This window comes from Tamandua tetradactyla, chromosome 6, assembly GCF_023851605.1.
Source record: "Tamandua tetradactyla isolate mTamTet1 chromosome 6, mTamTet1.pri, whole genome shotgun sequence".
Taxonomy (NCBI): Eukaryota; Metazoa; Chordata; class Mammalia; order Pilosa; family Myrmecophagidae; genus Tamandua; species Tamandua tetradactyla.
Genome location: NC_135332.1, coordinates 148,396,278 through 148,417,281, shown reverse-complemented (window position 1 = coordinate 148,417,281; position 21,004 = coordinate 148,396,278). Strand labels below are relative to the sequence as shown.

Here is a 21,004-nt window from a genome sequence, read left to right as displayed (position 1 = left end):
AGCAACTTGAGAATTTTAAACAGATGCTTAGAAATGTCGGAAATATCAGAACCATCTGTAAGATTTTATGGAGAAAGATGTCTAGCTGATTGGGTTAACAAGGCTCATCTGCCTTTTTTGGCTAGACGCAGATTAGATAAAGCACCATGAGGCTGTGAAGACTGAAAACCTTACTATGATTCACTTGCTTGCATCTTATTATCATGAGAAAACCATAAAAGAATATTGTTAAGTTTTTTAAATGTTTAACAATAAGGATCCAAAGAAAAGGAATAATACATAAGGTAATATCACATATGAGAGGGAAATATATGGGGAAACAATTTTATGAGCTAGTAAGAAAGAAGGCAACAATTTAAAATGTGAAAGCAGCACTTAGAGATTTAACATTTAGCATTTCTAGAGATAGGAGGCAAGAACAAATTCCTCTCTTGATAGCAGGGTGAGGTGAGGAAGTGGTACTGTGGGAACTAATTGCTTGAGAATAAATAAGTAAGTAAGTAAGTAAATAAATAAATAAATAAATTGCATGTAGCAATAAGTATTTAAATGAACCCAGGAAACTTAATTTGTTATCACTACAGAATACAAAATTTTTCTTTGGCAATTCTCAGCAATCTGGACACTTTATCAATGAAAATGTTAGATCCTATGCTCTTTAACACCTGCTCTAAAAATTACATCTGCTACTCTTGCCTCTTTCAAATCCCTTCATCCTTCACTGATATATGAAGGAAGTTTTATAGACCATGTTGTTTGGTATTAAAATGTAAAAAGTAAAAAAATAAAATTCTGGTATAAGTATATCCATATTTTTATTTTGTCATATTTTTATGAAATTAAAAAGTGCACCTCTAAGAAGAGAAGCTAAGATTAAAACTGTACAGTTATTTATTTGTAATAAGTTTTTTACTCTTGAACCATTTCACTCCTGATTATAAGTACATTGAACTGTCATTGCCTAAAATGTTGGAAAATATTTTGGCATTATCTCCTAAAGTTGAACATATGAATGGGATATATCCAGGAGACATGCATAAGAATGCTCATAGCAATATTTTAACAACAGCAAACACCTGGAAACAATTCAAACGCCTACCAATGGAAAAGTCAATTAAAATCTGTGCTATGGTCACACTGTGGAATATCAGACAGCAATCAAAATAAATGAACTACTGGAACCTATAACAATACAGATGTATTTTTACAGCACAAAACTGAGTGAAAACAATGGAATTGTAACTTTTTATAAAGGAAAACAAATAATGTTTTTCAGGAATACACATAGATACCAGACATTTATATAAAAAGGAAAGCAAAGGAATGACGAACTTGGGTTTCATGATGAAAGTTGCCACAAAATAAAGGAGTCAAGGAGATGGTAGAAGGTAAACAAATGGATATAGTAGATACAAATAATTCTCATAGTTCTGGCTCTTGTTTGGGATGGTAGGTTCACAGATGCTTATTACATTATAATAAAATAATTAACAGGTTCTTGAGTAACCAGAAGATTCTCCCTTTTGTCATAAACAACTATAAAACTGGAAGAATATCATTTAGGCCATTGGAAAAGACAAAACACAAGCCTGTGTTTCTTGAGAAAATGTAAGTGTTGTAAAATAAGTTTCACAATCACACTAGCTTTCTGTCTGAAAACAATTTCACAACTACAATATGAGGAATTAGAGTTCAAGCAGAAAGCGTTGGTCTTTTACAATAGTCTAGTGTAAAAAACAGAGATTAGAATTCAGGTTAACTTTAAGCAGCTGTAATTTGCAAGGCAGGTTACTAGAGAGAAAATTGCTGCAAACAAAAAGCTCCAGAGATAGGCATGGGGATTTTCCTCAAGTGCCTGCCCAAACCTTAATCTATGTATTAGCAGGCTGTGTGGAACCTGATAGTTGCATCTGCTGACATGTGAGAGTTAAAGAGAAATTTTGACAGGTACATACTTCTGTGATCTGCTTTTAACAAGCCAGCATGGAGAAATATTTGTGAAAAATCCCAATTCAGTTGGGCTCAAAAAAGTCATGCATGAAGAGGAAGAAACAAGAGCCTGGAAGTAAGGGCTGTGCCCTAACAAAGTCTAAAGCCAAGTTTTAACAAGATCAAGGTGAACCACCTGTGCTGGTTTGAAAGCGTGTACCCCAGGAAAGCCATGTCCTTTAATTCTGATTCGATATTGTAGGGTTGAAACCTTTGGCTAGATTGTTTCCATGGAGACTGACCCACTCAATTGTGTGTGTGACCTTTTGATTGTATGACTTCCATGGAGATGTAACTTGTGGGTGTGGCCTTTGGATTGGATGGAGATGTGACTCCACTCATTCAAGGTGGGTCTTGATTAGTTTACTGGAGTCCTTTAACATGGGAGATATTTTGGAGAAAACATAATTGCTTCAGAGCTGATAAAGATGCAGACATTTGGAGTTGCTAAGATGCCATGGTGCAACTCATGGACATGGAGAGAGCAGACACATAGACATGGACGTCTGGAGATGCAAAGCCCTGCAGATGTCAACATGTGCCTTCCCAGGAGATGCTAAGCAAGTTAGAGCCCTGAGTTGTGTCCCAGAGAAGCTAAGTGAAGGTCCACAGATGCTAAGAGAAGAAACCACTGTCATCAATAGCCGAAAGCAATGGAACAGGGAATAAGAACCAGCAGATGCCAGCCACATGCCTTCCCATAGATAGACATTAGCCTTTCTTGAGTCAATGTATCTAGATGCCTTAGTTTGGACATTTTTATGGCCTCAGAACTGTCAACATGTAACTTAATAAATTTCCTTTTTAAAAGTCATTTCATTTCTGGTATACTGCATTCTGGCAGTGTTTAGCAAACCAAAACAATATCTATAATGAATTTATAAAAGATTTAATGAAAAAAGGGATAACAGTCGAAAAAAATGGGAGAATTACAGCATATTAATGGAAACTTTAAAAAAAATGGAAATTCTAGAGCTGAAACATGCAACAACAGAAGTACAGATTTCATTGCACATGCTTAATAGTAGGATGGAATAAGAAAGAATGGAATTTCCAGGGAAGATGGTACAGAGCAGGAGCATCACTACTTCTCCAAAAAAGGCTAGCAGACAGGAAGAAACTGTCTGAAAACTGTTCTGGGGCTCTGGAGGCCAGGAAAGCATTACACAGCATCCAGGGAAAACAGAAACAAAGTATTCCAGACACTGTGTAAAAAAACTGTGAATAAAGCACTCAGCAGAAACTATCAATGCCCATCCACCATTCTCGATGTTAGCTGCCTCAGTTGAGTTCCTGCCTGGCTGTGGCAAATGGAAAGGGATGTAGAAGCCTTCTTCACCAAGAACAGTACAAGTACAGCACACTGACAAGTACTGATCATGGCTTTTGATGGGCAAATTGGGATCAGTGGGTTCTGGCTTTGAGTCATGATTTTAGCTCACCCAGGACAAGGAATGCCAGGCATAGTTTCAATCCTGCCCCCAACAGGGGTGAATGAGGTGGAAATTCAAAGACACAGGGCCCCAGGTTTTGGTTTGCTAAACCTTCAGAAATGTAATAAACCAGAAATGGGTTGGCTTTTTAAAAAGGAAATATCAGTTACAAATTTACAGCTCAAAGACTATGAAAATGTCTAAATTAAAGCATCAAGAGGAAGATACCTTCTTGGAGGAATGGCTGCTGGTATTTGGGATTTTTCTGTCACATGGGAAGGCAAATGGAGATGTCTGTTGGCCCTTTACAAGCGGTTTTGGTTTCAATAGCTCTCTCTCTCTCTTCTAGAGTCTTTTCTCTGGATTTCATCTCTTAGTTTTGCTGTGTCTCTGTGTTTTCTATCTTTATTCTCTTCATAGAGGACTCCAGTAACAGGATTAAGATCCACCTTGAATTGGGTGGGTCACAGCTCCATAGAAACAACCTAATCAAAAAGTCCCACCCACAACAGGTCTGCCCCCCACAAAAATGGATTCAAAGAACATAGTCTTTTCTGGGGTACATAATAGATTCAAACCAGCACATTCCCCCCTCTGAACCCCAAAAAGACATGTTCTTTCCATATGCAAAATACATTCATTCCATCACAATGTCACAAAAGCTTAAATCATTTCAGTAACAATAGCTAAGTAGGAAGTCTTATCAAAATCAGCTACAGGCATGGTTGTTCTAAGGCAAAATTCCCCTCTGGTTGTGGATCTGTGAAACTCAGAATAAGTTATCTGCTTTCAATATACAGAGGGGTGTCTGTCATAGGATAAACGTTCCCCTTGCCATTGGGAGAAATTGAAAGGAAAACTACCAACATTATCCCAATACCAAAGCCAGATAAAGATACTACAAGAAAAGAAAATTACAGACAAATCTCTCTAATGATTATGGATACAAAAATCCTCAAAAAATACTTGCAAATCAAATCCAACAGCACATTGAAATATTTATACAGCATGATCAAGTGGGTTTTATTCCATGTATGCCAGGGAGGCTCAACAGAAGAAAATCAATTAATGTAATACACCACATTCACAAATCAAAGGGGGAAAATCACGTGATCTTATCAATTGATGCAGAAAAGGCATTTAACATAATTCAGCATCCTTTCTTGACAAAAACATTTCAAAAGATAAGATTAAAAGGAAACTTCCTCAACATGATAAAGGGCACATATCAAAAATCCACAGCTAACATCATGCTCAATGGTAAAAGACTGAAAGCTTTCCCTCTAAGATTGGGAACAAGACAAGGATACCCACTGTCAACACTATTACTCAACACTGTGCTAGAAGTTCTAGCCAGAGCAGTTGGACAAGAAAAATAAATAAAAGGCAACCAAATTGGAAAGAAAGATATAGAATTTTCACTCTTTGCAGAGGACATTATCTTCTAAAAAGGAATAAAGTTCTGAGGCATGCAATAGCATGGATGAACCTTGGCGACATTATGTTAAGTGAAATAAGCCAGACACAATAGGATAAATCTTGTATGATCTCACTAATATGATCTAAATATAATCATGAGTTTGCCTATTCTAATGGTTTCAAAATAGATTATACAATATTTGTTGTTTTATGTCTTGCTTATTTCACTCAATAGGAAGTCTTCAAGGTTCAGCCATGTTGTTCCACATATTGGACTTCATTCCTTTTTATTGCTGAATGACATTCTATTTTATGTATATACCACACTTTGCATATCCCTTCATTGATTGATGGACACTCAGTTTATTTCCATCTTCTGGCAACTGTGAATAATGCTGCTATGAACATCAGTATGCAAATATCTGTTCAAGTCTCTGCTTTCAATTCTTTTGGATTTATACCTAGAAGTGGGATTATTGGGTCTTATGGTAATAGTTCTAACTTAGCTGTTTTAGTTTGCAAGCTGCTGGAATGTGATATACCAGAAATAGAATGGTTTTTAAAAAGGGGAATTTATTATGTTGCAAATATACATGTTCTGAGGCTGTGAAAATGTCCAAATTTAAGCAAGCATCCAGGGAAATATACCTTGGTTCAAGAAGGCGAATGATGTTCAGGATTTCCCCTCAACTGGAAAGGCACATAACAAATATGGTGATGTCTGCTAGCTTTCTTTCCAGGCTTCTTCCTGAAGCTCCCCCAGGGGCATTTTCTTTCTTTCCTCATCTCCAAAGGTCTCTGGCTGTGTGGGTTCTTGTGACTCTCGAGGGTCTAAAGTTTTTTTAAAGGTGGGTCCCTCTTAAGGGGCTCCAGTGAGCAACCCTCACCTTGAATGGGTGAAGATACATCTCCATGGAAACCATCTAATCAAAGTTACCACCCACAACTGGGTAGGTCACATATCCATGGAAACAATCAAAAAGCTCCCATCAGTGATACTGATTAAAGAACTTGGCTTTTCTGGGATGCACAACAGATTCTAATCAGAAAATTAGCTTTCTGAAGAACTGCCAAATTGTCTTCCACAGTGGCTGCATCATTTTATATTTCCACCAGCAATGAATGAGTGTTCCTATTTCTCCACATCCTCTACAACATTTTTTATTTTCTTTTTTTTAATAGCTGCCATTTTCATAGATGTAAAATGGTAATTCATTGTGGTTTTGATTTTCATTTCCCTGATGGCTAATGACATTGGGCATCTTTTCATGCACTTTTTGGCCATTTGTGTATCTTCTTTGGAGAGATGTCTGTTCAAGTTTTGCCCATGCTTTAATAGGGTTGGTTGTCTTTTTGTTGTTAAGTTGAAAGAACTCTTTATATATTCTGGATATTAATCCTTTATTGGACATATGGTTTCAGATATTGGATATGTGGTTTCTCCCATTGGGTGGGTTTTTGTTTTACTTTCATGACGAAGTCCTTTGAGGACTGCTCTAGTTTGCTAGCTGCCAGAATGCAACACACCAGAGACGGATTGGCTTTTAATAAAAGGGGATTTATTTTGTTGGTTCTTCAGAGGAAAGGCAGCTAACTTTCCACTGAGGTTCTTTCTTATGTGGAAGGCACAGGATGGTCTCTGCTGGTCTTCTCTCCAGGCCCCTGGGTTCCAACAACTTTCCCAGGGGTGACTTCTTTCTGCGTCTCCAAAGCCCTGGGCTGAGCTGCAAGTGCTGAGATAAGGAATGCCGAGCTGCTTAAGCTGTGCTACATTGCGTTCTCTCATTTAAGCACCAGCCAATTAAGTCAAACGTCACTCATTGCAGCAGACACGCCTCCTAGCTGACTGCATATGTAATTAGCAACAGATGAGGTTCATGCACCATTGGCTTGTGTCTGCAGCAACAGAACTAGGAATGCTCACCTGGCCAAGTTGACAACTGAATCTAACTAACACAAGGACCAAAGTTTCTAATTTTGATGAGATCCCACTGATCTATTTTTTCTTTTGTGGCTTGTGCTTTGAGTATAAAAATCTAAGAGGGCATTGCCTAACACAAAGTCGTGAAGATGCTTTTCTATACTTTTCTTCTAAGAGTTTGACAGTTCTGGCTCTTATATCTAGGTTTTTTGACCCATTCTGAATTGATTTTTGTATATGGTGTGTGGTAGGAGTGTTCCTTTTTTTTTCAAAGGGAGATCCAGTTTTCCCAGCACCATTTGTTGAAGAAACTGTTCTCTCCCAATTGAGGTGTCTTTGCTGCCTTGTCAAAAATAGTTGGCCATAAATGTGAGGATTGATTTCTGAGCTCTCAATTTGATTCCACTGGTCTATAGGTCTGTCCTTGTGCCAATACCATGCTGTTTTGATAATTGCAGCTTTGTACAAAATAAGTTTTAAGGTCAGGAAGTGTGTCCTCCAATTTCATTATTCTTTGTCAAGATTGCTTTAGCTATTTGGGCTCCTTAACCTTCCATACAAACCTGATGATTCAAATATCAATTATTAATATTCAATTCGTATTTTCTGCATTGAGAAAAATATGTGAAACTAAGACTTGGCAAACAATTTTCTGATTAGATTAAAAGGCTTCATGGAGGTGAATTTCCCTGATTAGAATATAAAATCGGAAGAAGCATTTTACATAATTTGAGTAATAAAGAATTAACTTTGAGGGATGAAGCAATCAAATTCTAAAGGATATTTTAATTTATTCTTAAACTATTTTTTTGGACATAAACATGAGAAACTCAAGGTTTTGAATGATATTGTAATGTTCTATTAATTTCAGCACACAATATGTACGTGTGTGTTCTACTGTATTTCATAGTTAGTTAAAAACTAATTTAACTTCTAAAATTTTCTTCTTATGATTTTTACTTGGCAGAATTCTCTCAATATTTCCAGCCCTAACCCTGGAACTGTAAATATAAGACATCATACTTATGATTAAGTTATCTTACATAGCCAAAAAAGGTATTTTTGTGTATGTAATAATGTTACTATACAGTGGACTTTTGATTAATCAAAAGAAAGATTTATCCAGGTAGGTTCAATCTAATTATATTAGACCTAAGAGGTCAGCCTAGCTAACATGTTGACTTCGTCCTTATGAGACCCTGAGCAAAGAACCAAGTTGACCCTGCCTGGACTTACCTGCAGAACTATGAGATTAAAAATGGGTGTTGTTTTAATCCACTAAACGTGTGGTAATTTGTTGCAAAGCAATGGAAAACTAATACATCATGGATTTTTATTAAAATAAACTAAGGAATATTTTTTGCATTCACCAACATGAACAAAAATTACTATAATAGAGAATATTAAAACAGTCATATGCTTACACAGTCATATGCTTACACAGGTGAAGAATTTCACATAATCTTTGGACTGTATATCAAACCATAGTACTTCTTTTATTGAAGCTGCTTATCTAAATATTTGTTGCAATGCCTAAAGTAGAGGATATAATGAGCTTTTCCTTATGTGTGTGTGTGTTACATGGGAAATATGGCAATATTTTTTGAAGCACTCATTGCTCTAAGTGTATTTTCATGATCATGTTTACATTTTGTGCAAAAAAAATTGTAACAAGCTAGTCAATACTTCTAGAAAATGCATCCTATTTTTAGGTTCACTGTGATTTCTTTCAGAATTTTGATGTAAATCAACAGGACCCAAAATATCAATATTCAGAAATTTACTGGAAAAATACATTTGGGCCTTGAAAATTTTATTAATTTAAAATATGGGCCCTGTGACTAAAAATAATTAAAATCAACTTTCCAGCACATTTTTTTTATTTCTATACTGACTGACACCAATTGAAGAATCAGTTGGTGTCTGCTCTAAGTGAAATTTCATCTTAAGCTTAATCAATCTCACCACAAACATTGTCAAATTTCCTTTAAAAATTCCTTGTGGAAATCATCTTTGAAAGGGATGCTCATCCAATTACAAAGTGAAGAAGAAATATGATGGCATTTTCTCTTCAGTGTACTGATCAGTCATTTTCTTTTGTAAATATATCAGTCATATCAATATTGTCATTTCTGTGAGGAAAACCTCCGAACATCTTGCTTGTGTTTTATAACAGCAATAGTCATTAGAATATGATGAGGCAGAGTAATAAAAAGTGAATATTTGAAAGTTATATATTTTCTATATATTCTGAAACACACAATGATAATTTAATTAGGACAGATTTCCAAATAAGCCTCTGGGCAACTGACTATCCAATGATATTTGGAAAAGCACAACAAATTACAGAGAGTAAAGCTAGGTAAGATTTACAAAAGAAGCCATACAAATAATTCCTGCCAGTATAGTGTTTAACATATACAATTAGACTATAAAAGAATAGTTTCCTCTATTAGTAGTAGCTAAGAAGCACCTAACAAACTAACCCTCCTACATATAGTAAGAAAAAAGAATGACATTGGGAAGAATGGAATGACACTGGGTGGATTTTCCATTTTTATGGCATTTAGCCACATCCAGTCAATGCCTAGAGGCTAAATCTAGAAGAGAAAACCTATAGTTTACTGACTTAAAGAACCACAGGAAAGAGTTTGAGCAAATTCAGAGTAGAAAGTGAGGGAGAAATGACAAAAAAAGAAAGTTATCAAACGGAAAAATAAAATTCTGTATATAATGATTCTGCATATAATGAACACTGCTAAATCAGGCATTCATATACAGACTCCAAGTAGATCAGCTAAAATTAAAATGATTAAGATTTCAGCTTCTGTCACCTCAAGGGAAACAGTCTGCAGTTCAGCTCCACCAAAGTAACTACCTGCTTAAAAAAAAAAAAACAGCACTCTTCAAGGGAATAGAAGGGACTGCAATCTTTATAATTGCATTGTTAACAATATTCAAAAAATACAATTCAAAATTCCTTGATATAGGAAGAAATAGGTAAACATGACCCATACTCAAGAGAAGAAACAATTCATGGGAACTGATGAAGAAATAATCCAAATGTTAAAATTAGCAGAAAAGGATTTTAAACCCACTGTAATACCTATCTTCAAAGAAGTAAAAATAATATGCTCATAACGAGTGAAAAAATAGAAATCTCAACAGAGAAATTGTGAAAATAAGAAAAATCAAATGGAAATTTTACAACAAAAAGTAAACTATCTAAAATAAAAAGTTTTATTAGATAAGCTTTTCATCTGATAGGAGATAATGAAAGAATCAATTAACTTGAATATTAATCAATCTGAAGAACAGGGAGGGAAGGAAAAATTGAATAAAAGTGACAAGATCCCAAGGGATAATTATAAAGCTTTTAATATACTAATCATTGGAGACTCCAAAGGAAAGGAGAGAGAAAACAGAATAGCAAAAAATCTTAGAATAATGGACAATTTATTAAAATAAATGAAAGATATAAATTTACAGACTTAAGAAATCTACACAAGATAGTTACAAGGAAAATTACATATAGGCATATTGTACTCAAACAGGCAAAAGCAAAAAAAAAAAAAAAAACGAAAGAGAAAATTTTTTAAGTAACCAGAGAAAAGCAACACGTTAGATAGAAAAGAAGAATCATTTGAATTGCCACTAACCTCATAAAAAACTACTACTTTTCACTAAAACTACAGAATCCATTATAAACTGCAGAAATTTTTAAAATGATAAAACTGTCAACAGAAAATTCTATACCCACCAAAAATACTCTAAAGAACAAAGACTAAATAAAGATTTTTTCCTAATAACAATAAACAAAAGTGGATATCTGCACTTCAAGAAGTGTCAAAAGATTAGGCCATAAGAAAGAACGAAATTCTGAGACATGCTACAACAGTGAAGAACCTTGAAAACACTATGTTCAGTGAAATAACACATAGTAAGGACAAATAACAGGCAAGAAACTGGAGAAAATATCTATAAAACATATGGAGAAAATATTTACCAAACATAAACAACCAAGGACTGGTATTTCATATGATAAAGACTTCTACAACTCAATAGTAGAAACACAGATTAATTTAACAATTTTTTTTTACAGACACTTCACAAAGGAAGATGTATGAATGGCCAACGATAGTATGAAAAACTGCATGGCATCATTGTCATGAGGGAAATAAACAATAACATAAGGAGATGCTATTATAAACTTAACAGAATGACAAAAAATAAGAAGATATATCACAAAATGTTGGGAAATATGTGGAACCACCAAAACTCTCAAACATTGTTGGTAGGATTTTAAAACATACAACCACTTTTTAAAATGACCTAACATTATAAAATTCAATATACACCTACCCTATGACCCAATAATTTCATTCCTATGTATTTATCCAAGAGAAATAAAAATATACACCTGCAAAACGTCTTACATATGAGAGTATATTATATTCATAAAGTGGAATACTATTCAGCAATAAAAAGGAAGAAAACTACTACTACATGCAACAAATGGATGAATTTCAAAAAGTTATGCTGAGTAAAAGGCTTTAAAAACAGAGTAATTTCATATGATTTCAATTACATGAAATTCTAAAACAGATAAATTTAATCTATAATAGGGGAAGAACAATATTTGCTTCCAGGAGTATGGAGAAAGTAGGTATTGCCAGGGAAGGGGCATGAGAGAACTTACTGGAGTGAAAGTAATATTCTATATCTTAATTTCATGGTATTGTTCTATATCTTAATACATTTTTGGGTTTCAAAAGTGTAAGGATTTTTTTAGTCATCAATTTCTTAGTCATTAATTGGTATACTTAAAATGTGTGCATTCACTGTGTGTAAAATGTTACATCAAAAGGAAATATGATCACAAAAGTTAAACTCTAATTTATGATAGGCATGAAAATTGTTTAAAGTTGAGTTGTACTGACGTTTGCAACTTACCTTGAAATGCATCAAAACAGTGAGATGGATTGAGGGACAGATAGAGGGTGGATAGATGGCTATATATAAATATATGATAAAGTATTGTTAAATGTTATTGTAGAATCTAGGCAATGAGTATATGGGTATTCACCATCCAATTCTTCCAACTTTTATCTGACTTTGAAATTTTTCAGAATAAATTTTTTGAAAAATAAAAATAAAATATGTGTCTATGTGTGTGTATACACAAACATAACACAAATATTAAATTGTTATACATTTATGTACAAACATTAGGAGCTGCAAGGATAGTAGAACTCAATGGAACCAGCAATGAAATTTATATAAATAGCATCAAATGCAGAAATTCAGTAAAATACAAGATAAAAGTAATTAATATATATGGAGTACCTACCATGGGCCAGGCATTATGGTAGCAGCTTTCTCTATCTATTTCATTTAATGCCTACCAGTGATGGATGAGGTTTTGCTATTTCATAAATAAAGAAAATGAGGTTGAAAAGAATGTGTTCCCTTGTTACTATGTTTCAAGTACTATAAAAAGGGCAAGGAATTCAGAAATCAATAAAATTATACTTCCTAATGCAAGGAGCTCACAGTACTGGAACCTTACCAATTCACATAGACAGGAAGTAGTGGACCCTAGATGTGAACACACAGCCCATGTTCAAAAGTACCCAACTTAAAAGCTAAACAGCACATAGTAGAAAAGACAGGCACAAATCAGTCCTTGCTTAAACATGGCAGTGCTCCTTGCCATCTTCCATTATCTTTATCTCTGTCATTTCAAAGGACATGTAATGAGATGAAAAGTTCAAAGGAAAAGTGAGGAGTCCTGAGTTTGACTAAGTAAGCAATTGGACTTGGGTTTGCCTAAGAGTAAAATAAAAGGGGTGGAATAACTAAATCTTCAAAATGTGTTTCTTGGAGCCCAGGCTGGGACCCACATACCACTTTCTGATCTAGAGATGCTCCACTTTTATTTTCTTTACATACTGAGTGAAACTTAGGAAAATGTTCTCTGCTAAAAAGAAAAGCAAAAGCAAATTTAAAAGCATAATTGGAAAAACACTTAACAAAATAAAGAGCCCTCATATTTTAGGATATTATGATGTTAAAGTACATTGGCTTTTTTCCAATTTTGCCCTATCAGAAGTGTTCACACACATTTTGAGGTCTTTAAAACTTCTCAAATTCAGAATCTAAACTCTAACTCTAGGTCAACTTAGGAATACTTTTGGTGGAGCCATGAATCTTGTGAGTAATTCATACGTGGATATGAAGATAGTCCAAAGCACAGATGACATGAATTCATTTGACTCTTCAGTAAATAGTGCCAAAATTAAACAGAAAAAAGTGTACTGGTAATTATCTCTTTTGAATTTTCTAAGATCTTTGATGATCCTATAAAAGTTGGTAATAGACAGGTATATTTAAAATGTACCTATCATTTATCAACAAAATTAGTAGCTTGATAAAAGTCCTTTCAACAATACTTAATGACTGTATCAAATTAAGTATTTATATTCATAGTTATAGCCAGTATTAAGTTAAGATCCATAGTAAATATTCTGGTAGAAATACTAATGATACACATCTCTAAATAAAATTCATTTTGATTAAAAATCTCAATGGATAATTAACATAATAAGGTTTAATATATGATATATAACATCTCCATAATAATATATACTTCATAAGGTTTATATATGTATGTACATACCTATATTATGTTTGTGCATATATCAAGCTATTGGGTGATTTATACTTCAGAATATAGATTATTAATGAAATATGTTCCTGATATGAATAATTGATTGTGCTGTGATCATACCAAGTTCAAACAATATGCTCAGTGCTATGAAAAATTAAGTATTCTGTTCTTTTAATGTCAAAGTAGTCGTTAATGTACCATGATGAATAAAAAGTACCTTTGCCAATAATCCTGAACATGAATTCATGGTTTCATTATAAACCAAATCAATAGTAAATGCTATATAAAGGTCTAAATATTTTTGACCAAGACTACTACCAAACTAAATAATTAAACATTCAGTGTGAAAAGCAGGCTTTAGTTAAAATAATATTAAGGTTTTAAAACCTTGGGAATGTTTCAAGGGAGAGAATCATTAATACACACTAGATGAAGTTAAGCTTTACATTTCATTTTTATAATTAGGTGACCTGTCATTTATGTCCAAACCAGAACACCTTGGGGAGAAAACAATAGTTACTAGAGAACAGCAGGCTAAACTGAAACTACTCCAGGCAAACTAAATCATGCAGCTGCTTTACTTGTAATAAAAAACACCAATATATCCAGATATTTTTTGGTCTGCTAAGGTCATATTATCTGACTTTTAAATATGAGAGTTTGCATATTTCATTATACACATATGGAAGGGAGAAAAAGTCTTTAATATATATTCTGATTAATTTGTTATAATATGTTCCTGTGTGGCCATCTGGCCTAGAAAACTCTCCATCATACATTTAGTGATAAATAGTCACATCCAGAGGAACATACAGATTTCTTCATTGTATAAGAAAGATTGCTAAAAAGCAGCAAATAGAAAAACTTAGAAGATACTAAGTACATTTTTTCATAAATTTTATCAAAAAAGATACTCATCATTATCATATTCCTTTGAATATTGCCCAAAGCAACTGATTATTCAATGCAGTGAAGAGAACTTGGCTAAAACTATACCATCTAGCATTCCAATATTAAAATATTGGCTTCCAAAGACAAGAACTCAAACATTAGATTTCATAATGAATTCAGTATTTAAGGGCTTTTTTTACTAGTGACAAAAGCAATTATTTTCGTGTCCTGATTAAATAATTTGTAAAAAAAAATGAATTTACAGTAAAATTTGACAAGAATTTAAACTAGCATTTCATCAAAACCTATCAAGTAGATCTAGGAGATAACACTATTTTCTTCTTGCTGAACCTTCAGTTGTTTCTATTCAGCTGTAAATGAACAGAAGATATCCTGCCTCCTCTGTTATGCACTAAAATGGTACTCAAGAACTACAGTGACAAGAGAATAAGCTAATAATTTCCAGCCTGCAACATAAGGGTAGGGCTATATGGTTTCCAACAAAAAAAATTAGTCTCAAATATTCTAATGATTTTCTCTTGCAAGCAAATTTCAATCATTTACTGGATAATAACATAGCTTAATAAATCCATATTCATCTCGAGCTCATTGATTTATGATACACAAAGTATTACTGGAGCATTTAAAATCTTTGCTCCCTTAACAAGTTGAACTTCTAAATTTTTTGCAGCAATTATTATGAGATTCTTTTTTTAACCTTTTATTGCTAATATCTCATACAAGTAAACTGCCCCATCTGAAAATCTGATGAAAACTGAGTTGCAAAGATTAATCATCTGAGAAGTCTCAGTCCAAAAGCTATTGAAAAGTTACCCTTTTAATAATATATTGCCTGTAATTGATGCATAATACTTTCATCTTCTAATTTCTCCTGAAAAGCAATCAAGAATAAATATAATTGCATAAAATGTAATTGTCCATATCTATGAAGTTATTTTTCTACAGTGTAGGAAAAGAACACAATTTATGCCACAATACAAACACTGAATATTACATTTTAACTAATCCAAACAATTAAACATTTACTATTCATTAATAACAACAAAAATTGTTCTTTCCAAAGGTGATGATTATATAATTGATGCTTAAAATTTTCAAGATCATTAATGTGCAATCCATGAAGTCCATTATTTAGAATTTTTTTTAAGTTGGTAGAATCACATCTTCTGATGACAAGTTCAAATGATTCCTTTTCCATGGTTTTAGTCTTCAAGAATGATTTTTTTGTTTGTTTTATAAAAAACGATTTTTTAGTCTCTAGCTTAATTTTTAAATCATTAACTGTAATGTTGATGCCTATCATTTATATAATTTTAAAAATCAAAGGAGAATAAAAATTTTAAAAAGCCTATTTATTTGATCAAAACACAAAAAATATGTGGAAACAATTGTGAAGTCATGTAAACTATTTTTTACACTTTATACTTCAAAAATAGCAATTGTATGACTGGTTTTAACTGATTTAAAAAGTGAATCAAGTGATTGAATACTTAGGAGGATCAGTAGATCTATTTGTGAAACCAATGCCGTATGTTTTTTAAAGACTAAGAAGTTAAGACCATATCAAGCAGGGACTTTTTTCCCTACAGCAAAAAAAAAAAAAATTATTTATTGATTTGCTAATAGTTTCAGATAATTTTAGGTAAGAAAATCAAAATAAGTTAAATAAGATTGGTCTTCCAGAAGCATTAGAAACTTAATAATTTAATGTTTAATTGCAGCAGCATAAAATTACAGATTTCTAATAATAAGAGCATTGCAATTATAAGCATGCAACAAAAAGGAAACTTGAAGCAAAAGCAAAAGAATAGTTATAAGGGCATCCACAATTTCTTTAAAAATATAGATATTCTCATATTTCAAAGTTAATAACACTTACTCGAAACCTAATTCTTTACTGTGCTGTTAGTAACAAAATTTTAAAAGTAAATACACACCCGTCTCTAATACTAATATTTTTAAACATATAAATTCTTGATATTGAAAAAAAAATAAAAATAGAACAAGGAAAAGATTTATAAAGGAAGAGTTCAATTCCTAAAACACTGGTAGCTTGAAGTCATGGAAATTTTTAGAAAGCCACACTGCTTCTTTGATTTAAATATAACATGTAATACACATTATTTTTATATAACTAATTGGTGGTCAAGCAATATATTGCTAAGTAAAAACAAAGCAATATTTTATATATAGATTGCCTATATAAAAGAGCCTAATATTTTATATACTATAATATATCTTAAATTAGTACAAAAATAAAATGACAAAAAACAAACAGCAAAAAATTTTTAATTAAAAAAATAAATAATAAAAAATAAAACAACAAAATCAAATTATTTAATTTAACAGAACTGCACTGAGGGAAAGAAGTGAAATTATATAAAAAAAATAGAGATGTTATTTCATATTCAAGCCAAAGGTCACAGAAATATTTATCATCAGTAAACATTTTAAATGCCAACAAATATTAAAAGTCTCCTTTGTCATTTCCTAAATTAAGATACAAACTGTATAATAGTTGTTTTTTTTCTAGTCTGTAAATTAGGCTGCCTCTCATTGTTCAGAGATTCTAAAAGGAAGACCAGCAAAGCCATTCAATATTCTGTGCACTGTTAGTTCTTCCTAAATTCCAGAAGGTTTCAGTGCATTATCATGTTCATAGACAGAATTTCTTTCTCACTCTTTCTCCACATATATTTAGTTAAGATGGGGTCTTTCCCATACTCGTTATCTAACATTAGAAATTTTTAAAGGCAAACAACTTAAATATGGAAACACCTGGTTGATAAAACTGCATTTTAAAAGCTTTCTCTAATAGAATATCTCTTTTAGTGTAAGCCAGAGGCATCATCTAAAACATATGTTCATAATTTAACAGCCTCCACCATAAAAATAAATCAGTCTGTAAAAGCAAAAGGAATTTATAACAAAGAATCCTTACTAAATAGCTGACCTAATATAAAGCATTCTAAGTAATGCCATAATATAGCTTGTTTAAAAGTGATTATTGATCCACCTTGCATTGAGAAATGTCTTAGACATAGAAAACATCTTCTGCATGTTGTACAAAGAGCATGTATGATTGCTACTTCACATTTTCCAACAAATCACATGGGTTTATACAGCTCCATCCCTATATATGCAATGTAATCACAGCCATGGCCACAAAGAAAAAATCTATCAGGCATTTTAAGTTAATCATTTTATTCATTAGGAAATGAAAGAATGTAACAGCCTATCTGAATTATGCTTCAGAGGTCAAGCTGTTAAATTAGAGATGCTTTTTATGCTTTCATGTAAGATCATTTTATTTCTTAAAATTAAATTAAGAATGCTACATACAATTTTATATTTATGTTTAAAAAGATGCATTCTAATAGTACTAACATTTCAATACAAAACAATTTTCCAGATATATAAGATCATTATTCTGAAAAATATTCATACTAAAATAAAATGTAGTTGAGCTTTACTCACCTTGCATTGTTCAGTGTTTGTCCAAAAAGCTCATTTTGTAAAATATTTGGTGGGGATGAAAAAACCCCATGAAAATGAGATAAAACAGAATTGCAGACTTGGCGCAATGTCTCAAATTGCATTTTCTTTTTTTTCTCCTCTTATTTTTCTTTATCACCTGTATTTAAAGTCATCTATTTACAGACACAATCAAATAAAAACATACCAATCAAGTTCCATATTTCTCCTGATCTCTGTAAAAACTGTGCCTAAATGAGCAGAGGTTGATAGTTAATTGTACAGTCATTATTCTTCTAATTCAGTCGTAAGATTCAGTACCCGTGCAGCTTTCGGCTTTCTCCTGACTGTAGCAAGAATTCTAAACAGCAGTAAGCTTTTTGGGCATTCCCAGATGAAGTGTGAAGCTGAGCTGCTTTCATGCGCTCTACTCATATTTCTCTAAGCCTATTAAAAACACGCAATGAATAGATGCTGTCGTCAGGAGTTTCAGCACATCTGGCTACCAGTAATAAAATCTCAGAAGTAATAAAAATGGAGACCAAGTATTTTCTCAATGTTACTACTAGTTAAGAGAGAAGGTATCATCAATTTCCCCAACCATTTTCTCTGACAAATGAATAACTCCAGCAACAGAGTATAGAGAGCTCTTCAATAAGCAGGCTGCTGCATAGGACCAAAAGAACATTCTGAAAATAAATAGCATGTCCCTCTTTTGATATCACGAAGAAATAAAAATATTACAGACAATAAGCTTTTTAGTACCTGCATTTATAATCCTATAGCTTCTAAAGAGACATTTGGAAAATGCATACTTAGTCACCTTAATTTTTTTTTAATATTAAAATATCTCTATTTACTTTCAAAGAAAAGTGAATAATGTTCAATCTGGTCCCTTCATAAAAGCTATATATAGTGACTACAAGATTATTCAGATAATTTTAGAAAAATTTATATCGTAACAATTACAATTTACTTAAACAGTACACATTATATATGAATTTTCCCACAAATCCAAAAATCAAAATTAAGGCCAGAGAGACTTTTACAACTAATATTAATTTTAATTTATTTCAATAATGGTGGTCATAGCATTTTTAGAGGAAACAAAATAAAAGAGGAAATTTACTGACGACACCAAGTGAGACTTTAGAGTACCCAATGCATACTCTTTTGAATAAAATCTTAGGTTATTCTATATCCAGGTACATTCATCTTTATAAAAAGAGATGCTCCAAAAGTTGTGTAAGCAAAATTTTAAGAACCAACTCACTTATATAGATGCTTAATATTTTTATTGATCTTTAATTGCTTCTAATCCTTGACATTTCTTCAACAGATTCATCCTTTTTAAGTCCTTTCTTTTCTCAATTTTTAGCTCTAACTTCATCTATTCCTTCCACAGACATACTATTGCCAATAAATAGGCACTTAAATACACTAAGAGGTTTAAAAAAACACTGGTGGATTCTTTTTGACATAAATAAACATGTAATAATACATATTTTACAAAAAACTAATTTATTTCTTTTATAAACTAAGAGGTTCACTTATGAGTTTGTCCTCAATTAAAAGTGTTCTTATTCTATTTATTATTTTAGATTTTTATAGGTGCATTCCTAAGTCATATGTATACATGATAATTGCAGTAATTTTTAGTTTACAAAGTACTTAAACATTTATTTTTTATTAACCAGAAAATGTTGTAAGATAGGTGTTAATGTTATTGTCATTTGACAGATGAAAAGAAAATGAGACTTCCAGGGGTTAACGGTCACGCTGTTTGTAAGACATAGAGTATCTGAATAGGGTCACTGAACTTCATTTCATTATGCTTCTTCCCTATCACTCTACCTTGCACATATGTGACCATATTTGCACATATTTACACAAATATGTACATCTATTTATATGTCATTCTGTATAGTGAATAGGAAAACTACTTGCCAGTGGTCTAATAAAGTGTATGTCAGTCAGAGAAAACATCTCACAATTTTTAACTCACAAGTAACTTCAGATGGGTTTCTTCCATTTAGCTCAAACAGACACAACCTGGCATGCTTTAAATGTTCAAGTCTCTGATCATAAGCTAATTTTTTACAGCTATGAAAAGGTCAATTTCTACAAGTGTAAACATATATGTAAAAAATTTTAATTTTTTTAATTTTTATTTTTTATTAATTAAAAAAAAGAAATTAACACAACATTTAGAAATCATTCCATTCTAAATATGCAATCAGTAATTCTTAATATCATCACATAGATGTAAGATCATCATTTCTTAGTACATTTGCATCGATTTAGGAAAAGAACTAGCAAAACAACAGAAAAAGATATAGAATGATAATATAGAGAAAAAAATAAAAATAATAATAATAATAATAAATAAAAAATATATATAAAATATATAAAAAAGGAAAAAGAAAAAAAACAAAAGACACAAACAAACAAACAAACAAAAAAACTATAGCGCAGATGAAGCTTCATTCAGTGTTTTAACATAATTACATTACAATTAGGTAGTATTGTGCTGTCCATTTTTGAGTTTTTGTATATAGTCCTGTTGCACAGTCTGCATCCCTTTAGCTCCAATTACCCATTATCTTACCCTGTTTCTAACTCCTGCTGGTCTCTGTTACCAATGACATATTCCAAGTTTATTGAACTGACATTCGAGAAAAAATTTTTATTTTTAAGTTAATTTTCCAGCTTATACTTTCTGTGATGAAAATGAACATATTTACCTTTTGTGGGTAGATTGAATTTTTATTAATAAATCAAAAGCACTTTTGAACCAAGTCTTTATTAAATAAGATGATTATACTACAGAATACTCTTCGTTGTTTAAAAAATAAATGTTTTTCCCCCATGTATTTTAAAATTAGAGCTGAAGGCAATGTGATAGCATTTCAAAAGTGGTCTTAACACTGGAAGGAGTCTTAAAATGACTCCTTTGAAAGAGTCAACAATATAGCAACGTCTTCCTCAGATCCTTTTGTTCCATTTCTGACTATACAACAGTCATACTACTAGACAGCTTTCCCTTAGTTTCCGCAATATCCCAGGAGTGATTTCTTCTACCTCCCACCGTATTACCAACTTTCACCTGCCCCTGTTCATTCTTAAGACTTCAAATGTCACATTCTTTGGAAGACTTTCTCTGACCTAGGTGAGGTCTCCTGTTCA

The 21,004-nt window shown here is 32.3% G+C and overlaps 1 protein-coding gene across 17 annotated transcripts in view; it reads right to left on the bottom strand.

The window, feature by feature from the left end:
- Positions 1-21,004, bottom strand: part of RIMS2 (regulating synaptic membrane exocytosis 2) — a 757,916-nt gene that overhangs the window by 500,479 nt on the left and 236,433 nt on the right. Inside the window, exon 1 of one of the 17 annotated variants that reach the window (XM_077167447.1) lies at positions 17,822-17,943. The exons of the other annotated variants lie outside the window; for them this stretch is intronic. Within the exon in view, the coding sequence (XP_077023562.1) occupies positions 17,822-17,943 (122 nt within the window). Of the gene's footprint in view, positions 1-17,821; positions 17,944-21,004 lie in introns of those variants that run through there. 17 annotated transcript variants of the gene reach the window in all.